General features: G+C 34.7%; 1 protein-coding gene across 5 annotated transcripts in view; it reads right to left on the bottom strand.

The window, feature by feature from the left end:
* Positions 1 to 11,958, bottom strand: part of LOC105227136 (uncharacterized) — a 119,066-nt gene extending 107,108 nt beyond the window's left edge. For 3 of the 5 annotated variants that reach the window (XM_049450117.1, XM_049450148.1, XM_049450151.1), the window contains exons 1-2: positions 11,186 to 11,958; positions 8,413 to 8,674 (exon numbers count right to left, since the gene is read on the bottom strand). In XM_049450117.1, coding sequence (XP_049306074.1) covers positions 8,413 to 8,442 — 30 coding nt within the window. In that variant the 5' untranslated portion in view covers positions 8,443 to 8,674; positions 11,186 to 11,958. The remainder of the gene's footprint in view (positions 1 to 8,412; positions 8,675 to 11,185) is intronic. The other 2 variants (XM_049450122.1, XM_049450137.1) reach the window with 2 other exon arrangements.
* Positions 11,959 to 20,443: the final 8,485 nt, after the last annotated feature.

The following is a 20,443-nucleotide window of genomic DNA, read 5'->3' as shown; positions in this document are numbered from 1 at the left end:
AGTTGCTTAGTCTCAGGATGGGCCAAATTACGATCTTGCAATATGAGTTTAAGTTTATTATCAATAGTTTCTTGAACACCAACTGATTTTGCACGAACTTCACGAAATTCTTCTTGAAGTGATCTACCACCTCGATTGGATTCACCATACTATCGATAAACAGTGGTCCTTAATGGTGCTTCATCGTTAAAATTGAATTAAGTTCACCGATGCACAATTGCGAAAATATTCGCGATTTACAGCCCTATTCTGAGAAAACCTCACAACTGATTTGTAAGGTTATTCTTGCTCAAACCTCACAAGAAAAAAGGATAAAAACTCTCCACATGAAGTGAAAATCTGTGAATCAGTTGTTTTACAAAAACAAACAAAACAAAATAAAGAAATGAACAAGCAGTAAAAGTGAGTAATTTTGCAAATCTGTTAAATTTGGTGCATATGTAATAATTTCATTTATTTTTAGGTTTTTTAAATGTAAAAGAATAACCGAGGAACAGCTGCAGTGTGTATATGGGAGATAGGGGCAGTATACACCAATTTAATCTAGTATGGTATGAATGAATTTTATTAAGGTATCTCACATACCATTGCCAATATATGTATGTACATATAGAAAAAGTAAAGTCAACCAAAAGGTTTAACTAACTTTCTTTGTTTCAGTAAATATTTTAATTTATATCGGCTTTTTAGAAAAAGTATGATTCTATTATAGTGAACAAGTTACCGTCAATCACTTCAAAATAAAACTTAAAAACTGCCGCTTCTTAAATCGTATTTCTCAATTTACAAATTTTTCGTATATTTTAAAATCCCCTTAATTTGGCAAATCTACATAGCTACATACGCTATACAAACAAAAAATATTACTAATAGAATGCGCAAAACGTGTGTATGTGTCTGCCGTAACCAAACATGTGCGTAAGTATGTGTATTAGGTGTTTGTTTTCATTGAGACATAATTGAAATAAACAACACCAAATAAACCATTCCAAAAGCCGCAACATCATCATCAATGAAATGTATGCCAGAGCTAAGCCATAAAGTATAAAACGAATTTTTCAAATCGTTTAACTACAAAAAACACAAACAGCAGTAAAAATAATCTGGTGGTGAGACGATGAGTCAAAGTCGAAAACATAAACAGTAAATAGCGAAACAAGTATTTTTTTTGCTGTCTTTGCTGAATTTCTCATAAAAAATATTTGTTCAAAAATGCGAACAGAAAATGATTTAGTGTACTTGTACGTGCAAATGTTCTGGTGGAGTGTTCTATTGCTTAAATTGATTGTGATTTTTGCAAACACTTGTAAAAAAGGTTAATTGAATTGTTTATTGATATGGAGAAGCAAAACTCTTAGTACTATAATGGTTACTACGAGATATGTTTTTCCATGATTCAAGAGTAATATTGATTTTCGTTGGGCCTTTAAAATCTATGCACAGCAATAACAAGTGTATTATTTCCAGTAGAAAAGGAAAGAACATTGTATATTATAACAACCGGCCAAAAATAGAATATATTTATGTATTGCTTGATGCAACTTAGTTTCTACATTTATTACCTATTACCGGTTTAAATTTCATTTTACTTTAAAATTATAGGTACTCTTCTATTGAATAATCAGCTAAGTGTAAGTTATAAACATTGTAAACAAATATGTCAGCTACAATACCAAACTTTATCAGGAAAAGCGTAAAAAAATAATAAAAAAAAACTAAACAAAATAAGCCACAGCCGGGTGGTTATCGCGCCGTTTGAAGTACTACAAGTTCGATGTGAAGGCGCAACGAAGCTCGAATAAGTGGTCAGCAGGGCAGCATCAAAAAGTACGAAGCTGATATAAAAACTATTGAGAAGAAGTAAGGAGAACAAGTAGGAATGACTCATACTCGTATATAGTATGTTATGCTTCTCTTAGCATTTTGTTTACCCTTCACACACCAGGTACCCATTGGTTGTGCGTTTCAATAACAATAAAAAATGTTGTATGTAATTAAAGACGCAGCTGACTCTAGGTGCATGGCTGTATATGTGATTGTTTTTAAGAGTTTATTCAAAATATAAATCTCTTGGAGCAAGTCATTAGATTTTCACTTGAACTGCCTTAAGCAAAGATTCCTATGGCAGCTATATACATATGTACATCACCCTAATGTTCATAGCTATATTTCTTATCTGTCTTTTGCAGCATTATGCTTCAATGTTCAATGCATCCCACCGAATCTTATGGATTTTCTTTTCTATGATTTAAACATTTTTGAAACACTTAGGCAGACTTTACATTTGCTATTTAATTAAAAAAACCAATAAAAATTTATTTTATTCAAGATATTTATATATACATGTATATTTATTTATTTATTTATTTTCCATGGATTATTTCTGCTCTCGAAACTCGAAATCTAAAAGCAATCTACGTATGACTGATGATTTCCGGCAAAAAGCAGTGACTAACTTCTTACATTCAGGTAAAAAACCCAAAAGCGTCATATGAGCATCATCGTTTCTACGAAATCACTGCAAGCACAGTTGTCAATGCCTGCGATTGTGTATGTGTAAAAAGATTTCAGATTAAATTGAAATGTATAAAGTACGAGTATTTTTTGTCCATTTCAAAAGTTTCACATTGTACGGAATGGCGAAATATTTGACGGCTCACGTTTGCTTCAAAATGCGAAACATATTGATGATTAGCTCGTAATACTTCAAAATATTTTCCTAATAGAGTAAAGAAGCACAAGAGACAGCGATAAGAGTTTGCCAGGAACTTGGACAATTTGTTTTATATTGCCTACGCCACAACAGCGACTTGGATTAATATGGAGAACTATTTGAGCTCTATATACATATATATAATTGTTTTACTAACTAAATGAGTTCGTACTTCTTACAATTTTCTCCATTTACCATTACATTTACATTTAAAGTAATAGGCCTGAGTCAATTTAAAACAATTTATTGAACCAATCGTTACAATTCCTTAAAAACATTCAAAACAGGCTCCTTCTGCGTCGATGCAGCGCTGCCAGCGCGATTTCCAAGCATTGAAGGCGTCACGGAAGGCATTCTCTGGAATAGCCTTGAGAACTGAGGTTCATGCTACTTGGATCCCCTCTGTCGTCTCAAAATGCTTGCCTTTGATCGGCCTTTTCAGGCAAGGAAGCAAAAAAAAATCTGGGAATGCTACATCTGGGCTGTAGGGCGGCTGCGGAAGCGTTAGGATACCGACCTTGGTTAGGTAGATGTTCACAAGAAAGGCGGTGTGAGCCGTGTTATCATGGTGAAACTTCCAACCAGCTGCGATGTCTTGTCGGACCCGATTGACCCTTTGAGGATTTCCTAGTAAAACTTGGCATTGACGCTTTGTCCAGGAGGAACAAATTCATGGTGGGCGATGCCTTTGATGTCAAAAAAGACAATGAGCATCGTTTTCCCTTGGGATTTGCTCATTCACCAGCGACCTCTTCCCGACCCTCCAAAAAGGACTGGTGCCATCGAAACACACCACTTATTGCTAAAAAAAACATCTGGGTAAACCTGTTCGTCATATCAAACGTCTCTGTTGCAGATTTGCCGATTTTCACACAGAATTTAATCGCGTACCTATGCTGTAACGAACGCTGCATTTTCGGTTTGCACCACTCACAGAAACACGTCGCGTAAAAATGTTTGTCCTGAATCCCCAGGTGTTCGGAGACAACTGACCTCGCTCGTTCGTTAGCTAGGAACGCCCTCTGCCGAATCCAGTCGGTGCGTTCCGAAGTACAGACGCGGCAGAAGGAAATCAGTCCTATTACTTTTCCGGACAAACCCTGTGTTATGATTGGTATCAAGCCGACTGGGGTTTTAATGATTCAATCGCAGTAATATTTTTATACATGCTAATAAGGATATTTAGAAAATAATCGCATACCCTGAATAAATTTTTGTAAAACAAATTACATTATACTTTTGAACAGGGTATGTTTGGTACGTTTGTTAAGAAGTTTGTCTCACTAAGCTATAAAATATGTACATAAATCGTCAGCATAACGATGTTATCACGATATGTATCGGTGCACCCAAAGTTTACGTTTTTGATTATTTTTCTCTTTTAGCATGGGTACATCTTGTTTAGATATTGGATAAAAAAAAGAAGAAATAATACTAATTTACAGTTATATTGCAAATAAGGTTGGTTTTTGCTAATTTTGGGTTGCTAAAATTAAAAACTATAGTAAAATTACCTAACACGCAGAATTTTTGTGTAATAGTCGAGGAATGTTGGGGTCGAATCACCAGCATTTAAGGGTTCGTCTCAGTGTGACGCTCCGAAAAATCATTGATTTTCGCGATTATTTTTTAATTTTCAAATTAACTAATCAGTCTGGTTTTCTTTTTTATAAATAAATAGTTGTTTTTTACACTCATTTAATATGCATACATATATGTATATCAATTTCCGTTCATATTTTCTATTGGATGTTGCAATATTTTTAACTTTTTAGTACGCTAATTGGTTATTTAAAATGTTTTTTGCTAATTTTAGTAAAATATATTTATATTTTTATCCTAATGTAATTACGCGACAAACGTGTGTAGCTGGCGAAAACATTACCAACCCCTCTTAAGATTGTTTATTTAGTGTGGAATGCATGAAAAATCGGTATGGGACGCTAGAAGCAGTAATTACTGCTAGAAAGGTGTGTGCGCTACATTGCATCAAACTTGTTATATAATTGTAGCGGTAAGTAATTTATTTTTTTGCGTTTCGCTTTTAAAATTATGTTGTACTTACATACTTTTAAATTTTGTGAAAAGAAAAATGAAATGAATTAGATCTTAAGACTGATTTTCAGAAAAAAATATGTTTTGAAATTATATGCCAATTTTATTATTTTATGAAAATATTAGTATAGGAAGCCCAAAATATGCAAACTATGACGTAAATAGTTTTCTAAAATTAAGGAAAATATGTTGAGACACTTTGCTGCTGCAAGGAATAAAAATAGTAGTCCAATAAAGCATAAATTGCAACTAAACAAAATTATAATAATAGTCGGAAATCTTTTTTGAATATTATTTACACGAGCACGTTAAATAATATTTTTAATACATATGGATATGGGAGCTCGACTCTAGTATTCGTATTATTAATTCGGTACACTCATATTTAGTAAAATTCTCCTGAACCTCCTAACGCTCTGATGCAATAGTGATTTTAGTTCGCAGAACAAATATCAATTAATTGGATTTACGCGGTTATAACCGAGTTAACGACAAACGCGTCAATCGTTTCTTATTTTAGCAATTTGGCGCTAATTCGTGACATCAAGTGCAACCAGATCCTTCTCCACTTGATCTCTCCAACGGGGTGGAGCTCTTCCTCTTCCTCTGCTTCCACCGGCAGGTACTGCTTCGAATACTTTGAGAGGTGGAGCGTTTTCATCCATACGGACAACATGTCTTAGCAATCGCAGCCGTTGTCTCTTGATTCGCAGCACAATGTCAATGTCGCCATATAACTCGTACTGCTCATCGTTCCATCGAAAGCGATATTCGCTCAAAGGACTATACTTGTACTATATCTGTTAACCAATATCATAATACTGAGTAACATATATATATGTGTGTACAATTGTATATTGGGATATATAGACTATATCCTATCAATAGGGATAATTGTCAAATGTTTTTAACGCATACATAGAAACAAGAATAAACGGTAGATCGGTTCGCTTGAATGACAGCTGTAATCTAAAATGGTTCTTCCAACTCAAATAAAAAAATTTTCCACACAAGGATTTGAGTTTGATCGGTCAATTTGTATGGCAGCTACCGCCGGTACCGACCAATAAGCAGCTTATTGATGAGTAAATGGCTTGAAGTGTAAAATTTCAGATCAATATCTCAAAAACTTAGGGAATAGTTCGACAGTCAGACGTGGCTACATCTACTAGTCATGCTAATCATTTATACATATTTACTTTATAGGGTCTCTGATATTTCCTTTTGGATGCTATAAACCTTATAGCAAACTTAATATACTTTATCCACATCAAACATGAGCTTAAACAGCTACTTTGAGATTTTTATATTTTATAACTCTAACGACAAACACAGAGGAAACCATCGCTACCAAAGTTTACTAAAATCAAGCTGATTTGGCAACAATAACACCTTATAAGATATTGGAAGTCAAAGAAAAAAGAAAACCACAAAACAGAATTGTCTACGTTAACACCAACTTTAGCGCGATTACTTAATACAAGTTTTGTATAAAAAAACGATTTGCACATTCATATATGACATGACAATGACCAAATGGGGGTTCAAATGAACTCCAATCATAAAAAGCAATTGTGTTCAAATGGATGGACGAACAGGAGGCACAAAGAATGAGGTAAGTAACTGCTATTGAACAACACCTAACGTCAATCAAGCAGACCAAGTGTTAAGGTGAAAATTTGCGAGAAAATAAAAGAAAAATACTACACTGTGCGATGGCTCGACGGGCGGTGGTAGATTTCGAGTTCTATAAATTTCGTTCATATCACTCACACACTCATTAGTGAAGTGCAAACATTTGCTGCAGTATAAGTAAGTTTGCAGTAGCCCTCATAAATTAGTGCTGGATCATTCGAAATAAAACAAAGCAAAGTTCATGCTATAGATTTTAGTTTTCCCTAGGAAACGCCGAAATGAAACAGTATTGTTAAAAATTTCAAAAGATTAAATATAGTAGTTTTGATTTTTGACTAATTGTTAAAAAAACGACAATGTGCCGCTAATATTATTTAAGAAAAAGTTGGGTAGGTCCGCTCTTTAATACACTTAATGTACATATCTCCTAAGCCACTAAAGTTACAAGATAAATTCGCCTAGAGCAAATATTTAAGAACTTCTTCCTACAGTGTGAAAACGGATGAAATCGGATGATGAGCCCGCCCACTCGCCATACATATAACGGTCCGGTTAAAAACTACTAAAAGCGCGGTAAATCAATAACTAAATATGCCAGAAACATTAAATTCTACAACCAAAATGGTACGAGAGGGCCAGGGAAAAAATTGGGCAATGTGCGTGACGCCAATTGCCCGATTTCAACCAAATTTGGTACGTAATATTTTTTCTCATTGCTATGTCTCAGTGTGAAAATGGACGAAATCGTGCCTCCTTCCTACATAACACAATTTCAAATTCCATTTGATTCCTTCACTTTTCAGGATACAAAAGAAGCACCAATTATAACGATGATTAAACATTGCACGAATAGTGCTTGCCACCTAATAGCTAAAAATTGCCCAAAACTGTTTAATATCGGTACATATTCTGCTTGAGACGATTGTCTCATGTCTCTAATTGTCACAATCTTCATTTAGTGACTTTGTTAGTCAGGAGTCTCATTTTGGTATTCTGGCAGATACAGTATATTACTATACAGTATACTACTTTACTGTGTCTGCCAGAATGCCAAAATGAGACTCCTGACTAACAGGGTCACTAAATTACTATTGTGACAATTAGAGACATGAGACAATCGTCTCACGCAGAATACCGATATAAGTCTCTATGTACCCCAGTACCTACAGTTGACTTTTAACCGAAGATAACGGTCAATGTGCGAGATACATAAATGAAATTAGGAGAGCATCCCCATGTACGATATAAAGATTTTCGAACTTCCAGTTGACTTTATACTACATACAAGTATATCTGCCAACATGTGAATGAGAATGTGTTTTACTCATAACAATATATCATTGTGCCTAATATGTATAAAATTGGGCCGAAAACTTGACTTAGCCCTCATAGAACTAGTATCATTCGGCTGTCTTTATATTATATGTATATATGTACATATGTATGTAGTTGCTTGGATTCCGATCCTTTGAAGTATAAGATGTTCGGTTGTACTCTAACTTAACGCCTCCTAACCTATGGTAAACAGGTTAATCTTTAAATATTGTGACTGTTATTTCTTTAAATATTGTGACTTTACTTTGTCTCAAAGATATACACATATTTATATGTAGGTATATATGTATATCTATCGAATTTATTTGTTCCATTTTTGTTTCTCATGTAAAATTATTTAGTTTTTGGGTATGGAGATATCTAATAATTTTGTAGCAGTACTCGTATTGCTATCGTTACTGTTATTGATTATCCAAGCCAAAAACGCGGTGAATGGAATGAAAAATGTGGAATGCTATTGAAACCATTACATATCGACTTACAAATTTGTTTCGGGTGTTTCTCATTTAGATTATTCTGCGTGGTCCCTGTTAACCACCAACACCTGTTCAAATCTATGTATTCTGCGTATAGACCCACATGAATTAAGAAATATCAAACCCCAATAAATATACATATAATAAATTTATAATATATATTATATACTATTTATATAGAGTATATATATGCCTTACATTTGAAGCAGCAATCCACTCGTACTCCATGAGTCACCATTGCTTCCCGAAAAAATTACTGTCTGGTGCAGTTTATGGGCCGGCGGCGTCAATTGGACGTACTTCTTAAGACTTAAGTGATGATCAAGACCGGCACGTTACTGTGAATGGAAATCGCTACCGCTCAATGACAACTTTACTGAAAACCAAGTTTGGCAATTGCAGCAATATCGGCAGATTTATTATTGAAAACCCTCGGAAATTGGGTTCAGCGTCTGGACTTCTGCAAGCGTGCCCGTGATGGCCATGGAAAAGAAATCGAGTTCCATACATAATGACATCGAATGTACTTTCTTAGTGAGTACCCCTTACCTTCTAATTCTACCTAATAGATTTTTTTCTGAAATCGTCGCCGTATAATCCTTTAAGCTAAAATATATGTACGTATAAACACCGTTCCGCCTTTCGCTAATTATAACAACGGAAAAACTGAGGCAACTTGTTTAGTACAACAGATGACAACAAATAAATGCTGGCAACATGTTGGAATTTCTGACCACACTAGCATAAAAGGGAAAATATGTAGTTTCTACTTCCATTTCAATCGGTGGCGCTGGAGGGCGATTTGGGGTGATGGATAACAGAAATAAAGGCAGTCCAGTGAGAAAACATAATATTTTGGCGTTAGTTGTTTTATAGCCGGAAAGTTATGGTATGCAAAAATATATGAGTTTATGCAAATTACATTTGTGTGTTTATGTTGTCCATAAATTTGTATGAAATAGTGACAACAGTTCAAATATACATATAAATTTAAACATAAAAACTAACGGGTTAAAACAAAAAGTTAAACCCAAATTGTACACTTTCTGCTTTGCACCCATTGGACCTTGCTTTTTATACTCTCGCAACAAAGTTGCTAAAGAGAGTATTATAAATAGTTTTGTTCACATAACGGTTGTTTGTAAGTCCTAAAACTAAAAGAGTCAGATATAGGGTTATGTATACCAAAGTGATCAGGGTGACGAGTAGATTTGAAATCCGGATGTCTGTCTGTCCGTCCGTCCGTCCGTCCGTGCAAGCTGTAACTTGAGTAAAAATTGAGATATCATGATGAAACTTGGTACACGTATTTCTTGGCTCCATAAGAAGGTTAAGTTCGAAGATGGGCAAAATCGGCCCACTGCCACGCCCACAAAATGGCGGAAACCGAAATCCTATAAAGTGTCATAACTAAGCCATAAATAAAGATATTAAAGTGAAATTTGGCACAAAGGATCGCATTAGGGAGGAGCATATTTGGACGTAATTTTTTTGGAAAAGTGGGCGTGGCCCCGCCCCCTGCTAAGTTTTTTGTACATATCTCGGAAACTACTATAGCTATGTCAACCAAACTCTATAGAGTCGTTTCCTTCAGGCATTTCCATATACAGTTCGAAAATGGAAGAAATCGGAAAATAACCACGCCCACCTCCCATACAAAGGTTATGTTGAAAATCACTAAAAGTGCGTTAACCGACTAACAAAAAACGTCAGAAACACTAAATTTTACGGAAGAAATGGCAGAAGGAAGGTGCACCCAGGCTTTTAATAAAAATTGAAAATGGGCGTGGCGTCGCCCACTTATGGACCAAAAACCATATCTCAGGAACTACTCGACCGATTTCAATGAAATTCGGTATATAATATTTTCTTAGCACCCTGATGACATGTACGAAATATGGGTGAAATCGGTTCACAACCACGCCTTCTTCCAATATAACGCTATTTTGAATTCCATCTGATGCCTTCTCTGTATAATACAATATATACATTAGGAACCAAAATAAAAAAAATATGTAAATGACGGATAATGAAATCTCGATTATCACTTTATCATGCGAGAGTATAAAATGTTCGGTGACACCCGAACTTAGCCCTTCCTTACTTGTTTAATTCAGCTTTGTTTTCGAATGCTTGCCCAAAAACTTCCGATGCCAACATGGGTGTTGTTTTTCTTTGCATTCGCGTTGTGGTCATTGCTATTATTATTGCAATTTTCCAGTTCTATCTATTTGGCTTCCTTAGTTGTTTTATTATAAAATATATAAAAAAAAAAATTATTTGTTTTTGTTTTAAAATTGTAAGCATATAAATTCTATTTTTGGAAACCTTCACAAACTAACAAACGACGAGTTCTTGGTTTCTAACCACAAGCGAAACTAACGAAATAAAATTATAAACTACAAATTTCAGAACTAAATACAGTTCCTTTTAAGTGTAATATACAATGTTATTTCTAAACCTCAAAGATTAATTTGGTGTAACATCTATTTTTCCATTGAAAGTCAGAAGCGTTTAGAAACATATATGCATGTGTGTTTATAAATATAGTTATATTCAAAAGTATGTGTATCATCTGATAAATTTGAAAATCGTCGTGTTGGAATCAAAGAGAAAGCAAGTGATCTCAACATCTCTAGTGGATTGACTCAACCCATTTAGGTTAATGTTTCGTCCATCTGAAGGCACTGAAAGCTATGTCAGCCGAGGTTTGTAACAAGTTTATAAAAAATTTGATTAAGCGCTGTCGCGCATGAATTGCCTCAGGATTATATTATATACGTATGTTGTAGTATAATATGTTACAAATCTTTATGTTTTAAAATATATTTTCAGTCCGGGTCATATTCAAACATTACTTTTCTAATTTTTAAGAACATATAAAGGAACATGCATGACTGTCATCTCATGTCATAATTAGGGGAATAAAAAATAAAATTCACAGCTGCAGAGAAAATATATGTATACTTACGAATCTTTTACGTCCTTTATGCTTCCCGATTTAAAATTCTCGAAATGATTTTTTTTATTACCGTCAACGGAAAAAAATTAAACAGTTGAACTCAGTTCACAGCTTAGATTAAATTTTTGCAGCACAATTTTTTTAGCATTTGCCACGCAAAAGAAAACATAAATTAATTTTTATTACCCAGTTTGCACGTTTTTGCAATTTGAATACGAAAATCAATGAACGAAATTTATTTTTGCTTTCCTTTTTTTTCACACATATTTAAGTTGTATACTACCTTTTTATAAGAAAATGCTTAACTGTGTTAATTTAATTGAGTGAGGAATTATATATTGGACTTCCAATATTTAGTATTTTTCATATACCTTTTAATCACCGGTAAAGGTTATTAGCCTGCAGGTTTCGCAAATTTTATTGATTAGCTTTGAAATCGTGCATTGCTCAGTATGTTTTAATTTATGCTACCGTCGTACATTTTTAAGCAAGAATGCATTATTTTCTTTTGTTAATTAAATAAAACTTATTATTTTTAGTTGGCAGAGGTTCTCCTAAATTCGCAATATTTACTTTTACTGCAATATTCTTGGTTTTTACTGTTTTAGTATCAAAACTCTCAGAGTAGATCAGAGTAAAACTTATTTTATTTATTTATTTATATATTTTGGTAAACATATTTAAAATTATATTTATTTGTTTTATACAAAATATAACTTAATTTTGTTACGGCCGAAAAACGGATAAACTTAAGCGCTTGAAATCTCGCATTAAACTAACTTTGAAATGCCAACAAATTAAGGTAAGCGAACAGACGAGCATGTTCGCCAGCAACTAAAGTCAACGTCACATACATATGTACTACATACAAATATACTAGTGTACAATCACACCAACATACAAATGGAAAAGTAGTGTGTATAACAAGTAAATGGTCCCAGTGAAGCGGTAACTGATGAGCGCCAACGCTCCGCGCACCTGTATCTTGCGAGCGAGCGCGAATACAAACCTGAGCTCAGCAAGAGCGTTTAGCTCTGAGCTCAAACAAACCTGAGCTAATATGGGTTACTATCTGGTATATACAAAGGTACACATGTATAATGAGTGGAGAGGTTACACCGCAGTGAAGTGGTTTACAATAACTAATACAATAATAAAAGGGGAAGTTAAGCCTCGCGCGCTTGACAAGTTCAAGTCTCAATGTCTCAGCGCGCGCAATTATGTTGCGAATGTACGGCACTTGGAAAATAAAACTTAAAGAGCCAATGCAACCAGCAACCAATACAGCAATGAGAGCTTATACAAAGCTGCTAAAATGAGCGAACACTGACGGATCAAAAGCGATTGCTACTACGCCCGCTTAAACAAGCTGCTGCTGCTCTGGCCGGTTTTATCACATAGTGCTGGTTGTTAGCATTGCAATAATTGCGACTCGCAACCTCAACATCAAACAGAGCTTGGACATTTGCTGTCCGTTTGCTTTGCCACTACTGTTGTCGAAGACTGTGAGCATATGCTATATATGTATATGCATATAAGTACTATATTATACCATATTTTGTAGATAGGCAATTCCATGGTACCCTTACCATCGTCGCTTGGTTACAAAAAATCAACAAACGTTTTTTCACTTTCAATATTTACTGTTTTCTGAAATGCGCTGGCTTATGCCTTTACCTGCATTAGTTTCACTATCTTTATTTTCTTCTTTCTCTACAATTACGTACCAAACATACAAATCCAACAACGTACCAGCCATATACGAAGCTCACCGCGCGAAGCAAATAAAACGACAGCGACTGCAATGTACTCATAATTTGCAACAAAGACTTGCTGGTTTAACCCATTAATGCTAAAACTTGTACAAGTCACATTTAAAAAGTTATAAGTACTTGTTAGTTGAGATAAGCTAATTATTACGATTTGGTTCATATTTTTCCGAACTAATTTGTCTGAATCTATTTCTATGTATGAGCATTAATATTTGTGAAAAAAAGTAAACCAAGTATTCCTGTATTTAAAGATATCAATAATAGTCAACCCATGAATATTTGGATCGGTAACGCTCACTTTAAGTTTGACTAAATTAGTTTAATTAATTAAAGAAATATACTTTTGCGGGTTTAAGTCTACAGACTAAAGGAAAAACGATTAAGGAAGAGCTCAGAGCTTATATCTGACAGGTTGAACAATTTCTGGACATACGGTGGCGCACCTCAAAGGCACTACTCTTGTCAAGTTCTATCCTGTTACATTGATTGGTTCTTGATTTGTGTATCGAAAAGTGGAAGAATAAGATGAAAATTAAAATTTATATGACAAGTAAGTAAGCGTGGTTGAAGACTGATTTCACCCACATTTTCACAATGTAATGTACGAATGTTGGGATAATAGTACCTACCGAATTTGGTTGAAATAGGTGGAGATAAAATCGTCTGTGGACCACAGTGTCGGTAAAAGTGCTTAAGGGCTATACCAGTGTTACACTTTCAAAAAAAAAAAAAAAAAAAAACACACGGACATGACTAAAACAACTCAGCTCGTCACGCTGGTCATTTATTGTATACTTCATAGTGTTTCCGATGCGGCAAACTTAATATACCCTATTCAGAGTATAAAAATCATTCTTAACAGAATAGACTAAATTTTTTAAATTTTACAAAGCTTTCCCACTTAATTAAAATATCACACAATTTCATCAATATAAACCTTTTAAAGTAGATGAAAGGTCGGAAATCACTATTGAGAACATATTGGGGGCAGAGAAAGATCTGGGCTTGCACGACGAATAAATAATCGCACGGAATTCAACTCGTCTCGTAGTTCTGATCACTCATAAGCTATTCTGTTACGGAAGAAATGCCATTAATAAATAATTAGAACAAAACGTACCAAGGGAACCGATAAAGAGACATTAATTGATCAGATTTTTGCACAGGAATTGAGTGATTTAAAGACAGTGTGTATAATATCAATTTATTCTCTGTAAAACCACCTGATACATGATTCACAGACGAATTCTATGCCAAATATTCGAAAAGGTTATGTTTAAGATTATTTACGATAGTTTAGTTTATTTTCTAATAATTTTAATTCTGACCTAGAAATACTATATGTCTAAGTTTTCTATTTGACATCTCTTATTTATCATTCAGTACTATATTTGTTATTATCTTTCTGTTTTTTTATTCATTTTATCGTCACGGTTCTCAAATTAAGTTAAACTCCTGTAAATATCTGATTGTGCTAGAATTCACACTTGGTAAAGAAATAAAGCTATTGAAACACTACCCTGGAAATTAATTATTTAATAGGTTGATTAATATGTAGTAGTAGCTTCAAAAAATTTAGATGTTTTCGATATTTTTGCAATTCCCCTAGAGTTTTCACTTATTGGCTAACAGAGTTTGCCATAAATTAAATTTTGTTTGAACGCGTTAATATGTTAATAAGAGGGAGCAATGACAGTGACTATTTTTTTGTTGAGTACGTAAGCAATTTCTTGGTTCTTCGATATTGTTGTTTCAGAGTCCAAAAAACCTGGAAAACAAACATATATAACTGACTATAATACATGTGAAGTACAGATTAGTGGTGAAATTGTAATAACTTAGCTCTGAAAGCTATCGTAATTATCTTTAAGTGTTATTACGAACTACTGGCATCAATAATCAAAACATATAAAGTGTATAACTAAACACTAAGCCAAGATATAGAACTTTAGTTTGGCTCAGGGGATGGCTGTAGCAAAGAACACCTGTGAGCTAAACCTTTTGAAAAACTGGGCGCGGCCCTGCCCTCACAATTCGCTCAGGACAAATTGCATGCGCGTCCGTATGGGCACTACAAGTATAAAAATCGGATGATAAACCCACTCATTCTCTATATACTGTATATACTGTACTGTTAAAAAACTTTTAAAACTGCGATAAATCAATAACTAAATATACCAGAGACATTAAATTTTATTCCCGAGATGGTATGGAGTGATTTAAAAGAGCAGTTGTCAAAATTGAACGTTGCTAGATCGATTTGAATTAAGTTCGGTATATGACATACCACTGCCATTCTTATCTTACAGCCCAAAACGGACGAAATAGGAATACGACCACGCTTACTTGCCATATTACACCAATTTAAATTCCATATGATTCAATTCCAGACGTTAAGTACTGAATATGTGGACCTCTTTACTTATCGTTGATTTTTTACCGAAAATATTGGTCAATGTGTAAGAAAGAGCTCCTTCCTTAGTCTAACAAAAATGGGTTGAGTAAGGTCAATACTTCATTTATTATATCTAGTTGGTACAAATAAAGACGAACTTATGGATGACTTTAAATCACAGATATCGGTAAATATGTGAGTTATCTCAATGAAAATTACAAAGTGTGTTTTTCTCATCAGTGTATCTTTGTGCCTAAATGGAAAAAATTATGCGAACACTTGACCTAATCCCCATATAACTAATATCAGAATTTTCATGTTCAGAATTTGGTTGGCTTTATTCCATATCATTGGTGATTGTATGTGAAGCATTTTATTAGTCTGTGATATGTTAATTATATTTAGAAATAGCAAAAATTGAAAAATATTTAGTCAATACTAACCCCTGGGGAAAAATTGTTAGACGTTGTTCATAATTTTAAAACTCCTAATTTATTATTCAAAATCTATGCTGCCTTCTCAAAGTATTCTCCCTTGGCCCCAATACACTTGTGCTAACATTTTCCCAATCCTCATAATACAGTTGTTAAAGTCAATTTCTGGAATAGCCTTTAATGCGCGTAGCGATTCACGTTTAATGTCTTCAATTGACACAAAAGGGCTTAAACGCGTTTACGCGACGCTGTTTTTCGTAAAAACTGAGTGATTTCGGAACCAATCGTGCTTTCATCTTTCTTAGGCTCAAAAGATCCTTCAAAATGGTTTTCATTGACCCTTTCGATATTCTAACAATGCCTGTAAGATCGATTCTAAAGCACCAATTCCTTAATTTTATTGACGTGTTGATTATATATAATGATTTTCGTTTTTCTATACCCCAATTTATTTATAAATATTTATATAGGTCAAATTGGTTAAAATATGTATATATATAAATGTTCGGTTACTCCCGAACTTAGCACTTCCTTAATTGTTATAAATGGAATTAAATAAAAATTTAATTATAGATTTTTGAAGTAAATTTCAGCAATTTTTTTTTTGCTTATAAATAAATAAGTGTACAAATAAAAAATCGTTCAGAAATTAGTATTATCTTAAAACAATTTGTTTCTGACTTGTCGCCCACAATACAATCGCCCGTTATAACGTATTCGAAAATCTGTTATGTAGTATAAACAACAGATTAGAATTTATCTTAAGTAGTAATACAATATTATATAAACAGTAGATTACAGCTTATTCTATGCAAATTCAAGAACTCAATATTTGAAATCTATCAGTCAAAAAGCGATCTTTACATAATATTTGCGTATGAGAGTGACAATCGTTTGGTGCTCATGGATAATACACGTCAGTACAATTGTTTTCGCTATAATATGTTTTTATTTATATTTATTTTCCGTTCAATTTCATTACTTACATGCTTGGATTTATCATTTGTGAATATCACATTATATTTTGATTCATTTGAAATTCATTTGAGCACCTCCGTTTCAACAGGCATTACCAATTGTTAGTTGGCGACTGACAGTAGACCTTTTTGTAAGTATTGTAAGTAAGTACATATATGTATGTACATAGATATGTACAAATGTAACAATTTATAGAAAATCACGTACATATGTCATTTGTATCATCGCATGAAACATTAAACTAAAATATGTGTATGATGATGAGATAATATATATTATAGAAATCTATACATAAATATATATTTTTGGTGTGAATTTCAAGTGCGAATGTCAATGCTTCCATGCTATGACAAGTTTGTTATTTTAAATTGTAGATTGCTGTTGCTGACAGAAATGAGGCGTTTAAAGTGAAATTTTATAATACAAGAAGTTATTATTTAACGGTGTCATACATTTGAAAAATAACATGTTTTAAAAATTTAAATATAGTTTAGAGGATTGTACATATGCACATATATATATTCTTACTATTTTAATTGATTATTTTTCCTTTATGCACATGCATAGATTAATTCTGAAAGTACATTCAACGAAGTAACAAAAATGCAAGTGTTGCTTAATAAGCCATTTTGCTGCGTTCGACAGTTCATTACTCCATTGTTCCGGTTTCGGGTGATGAACCCTAGTCATCTGCTGGCATTGCTTTAGACCTTTGCTATTGTTGTTATATTCGCACACTCTGTTAAGTTGTCCACGTTTAAAAAATTGCTATTTGGCATTTCTTCTTTGAACTTGATACTGTTGTTTTCATGATTGAAATTCTGCTTGTAATGAAAAAATATTAATAATACAAAGCGTGCAACAGAAACATCATTTTTCTTTTCATATTGACGGCATGAAGTTTAGTAGGTAAGACGAAATATCTCCTGTCATCAAAATAACAGTCGTCGCACTCGCCTAGGCTCCCACGTAGATAATTTCGTCTACATTGGAACCAGTAGTAACAGCAACAACAATGTGAGCCTAGAAATCTAACGCAGAATAACTTTTGTCGACAGGTGCTACTTCGGACTATGTAGGTAATTGAGAAGTAAAGTAATCTCTGGACGAACAGAAACAAAACTTTATAAGTCACTCATTATTCCCGTTCTGCTATATGCTGCAGAGGGATGGACGACGAGAGAAAAGTTCTGCGAAAAAATTATGTTCCTCTGCGCTTTGGCCACGGCGAATATCGCATTCGATGAAACGATGAGCTATATGAGACATGTATGATTATTAAATTTGATTAAAACGGTTGGTTTTTGGCAGGGCGAACAGTCAGATAAAAGAAATAATTTTCCTTAAACATTTATTTTAGGTGTGATATGCAATTGTAAGGGGAACAGCATATAGTCGCTATAGTGTCAGGAGGTAACACCGCAGCAAATAAATACATATCGCACTTGTTACGTTAAAGTGTAACAACTCAAAATTTCCAAATTTTAGTTTTTTGCAAGAAAATAATGTGCAGTGGTCATCTCTACCCACTGTAAAAATCGTTCAGTGATTTGTCTAGTCTTTCGTTAAAAAAACCGTTATGACTCTCTCTTTGTTTTCAGAATGATTTCTTTCGACTCAACTAAAGAGTTACATTTTTAGTTGTCTCCAAGTGTTTTATCAAATAGGTTCGTTAGTGTATCACATAAAGTGTAACATTGTGAATTGACAACTCAGGAAAAGAGTAATAACTCAAAAATTTGTTATTTTCGTGCAAATACTAAACGAATAAAAATGAAACAACGGTTATATTATTTTTAATGATATTTTCGTGCAATTACATTGTTTTTTCTTTGTAATATTTTATTAATATTTACGGAAACAGTTTTTCGTCTCTACTGAAAATGTTCAAATTTTGAGTTGTTACACTTTAACGTAACAAGTGCGATATATTAAAAGTTCTATATACATATGTTCCATAATCTACAAACGGAAAAAGGTAACGCGCCTGGAGAAGTAATAAAATAATAATAATCAATAAATATATTTCTAAAAAAATTTAATGTATGTATATATATATACTATAGGAAAAATATATAGTAGTATATACTAATATAACGACAGTTTATCGTTCCTTTTTGGAAACAGAAAAACAGAAAAGGAACGGCGAAGGTCAGTGGCAATCAAACGTTGGATACTTTCGAAATTAACGAATTAAAAGCTTGTAATATAGAAGCCTAGAAGCCACCATTTATCCCCTGCATAGGGTTGTGCGCTGGGTTTGGGACCCGCCACGTAAAAAACACCCCCCATGCCTCGGATGAAGAGCTGCCCCTGCCACCATGTCAAAATCGTGCTTGGCGACTTTAACGCCAGGGTGGGCAAAGAAGGTATCTTTGGCACCACGATCGAAAAACTACCAATGAGATCGATCATGTTGTGATAGACGGAAGACACGTCTCCAGTGCAGCCAAAATTCGCACCCGCCTCTGTGCAGCAAAAAACGCATGCCAACAAACACAAGGAAGGTTCGACGTCGAGAAGCTGCAATCTCAACAGACAACCGAACGATTTTCTACTCGGCTTGCACTCCTGCTCTCCGAGAACACTCGTCAACAAATAGCTGTAAGGGAACCGTCGGAGGGCATTTCAAACTCCTTACGTAAAGTGCAACCGAAACCATTGGTTTTCGGAAAGTGCAAAAGAACAGCTGGTACGACGAGGAGTGCCGTGTCGCAGCGGAGAGAAAACAGGCTGCTCACCTCGCAACGTTACGATCGACCACAACACGTGCGGGATGGGATAGGTACCGAGAGTTGAAGAGGGAAGCGAGACGCATTTATAGACAGAAAAAGGAAGAGTCCGAAATGCGTGAGTACGAAGAGCTTAATAAGCTGACCGACAGGGGTAATGCTCGAAAATTCTACGAAAAGATGCGGCGACTTATAGAAGGTTTCAAGACCGAAGCATACTCTTGTAGAACCCCCAAAGGTGATCTAGTTACCGATCCCAGAGCATACTTAAATTATGGAGGGAACACTTCTCCAGCCTGCTAAATGGCAGTGAACGTACAACGCCAGGAGAAGGCGAATCCGATTCCCCATTCGATGACGATGGAGCAGACGTTCCATTGCCCGACCATGAAGAAGTTCGAATAGCAATTACCCGCCTGAAGAACAACAAAGCGGCGGAAGACGATGGATTGCCGGCCGAGCTATTCAAACACGGCGACGAAGAACTGATAAGGAGCATGCAACAGCTTCTTTGTAAAATATGGTCGGACGAAAGCATGCCCAACGATTCGAATTTAAGTGTGCTATGCCCAATCCATAAAAAAGGAGACCCCACAATCTGCGCCAACTACCGTCAACAAACTGATTGGATCTTATCAGTGTGGCTTTAGACCTGGAAAATCAACAACCGACCAGATATTCACCATGCGCCAAATTTTGGAAAAGACCCGTGAAAGGAGAATCGACACGCACCACCTATTCGTCGATTTCAAAGCTGCTTTCGACAGCACGAAAAGGAGCTGCCTCTATGCCGCGATGTCTGAATTTGGTATCCCCGCAAAACTAATACGGCTGTGTAAACTGACGTTGAGCAATAATAAAAGCTCCGTCAGGATCGGGAAGGACCTCTCCGAGCCGTTCGATACCAAACGAGGTTTCAGACAAGGCGACTCCCTATCGTGCGACTTCTTCAATCT

The sequence above is a fragment of the Bactrocera dorsalis genome, chromosome 1, assembly GCF_023373825.1.
Source record: "Bactrocera dorsalis isolate Fly_Bdor chromosome 1, ASM2337382v1, whole genome shotgun sequence".
Taxonomy (NCBI): Eukaryota; Metazoa; Arthropoda; class Insecta; order Diptera; family Tephritidae; genus Bactrocera; species Bactrocera dorsalis.
Note: the sequence above shows the minus strand (reverse complement) of the source record. Positions and strands in the feature narration are given on the sequence as shown.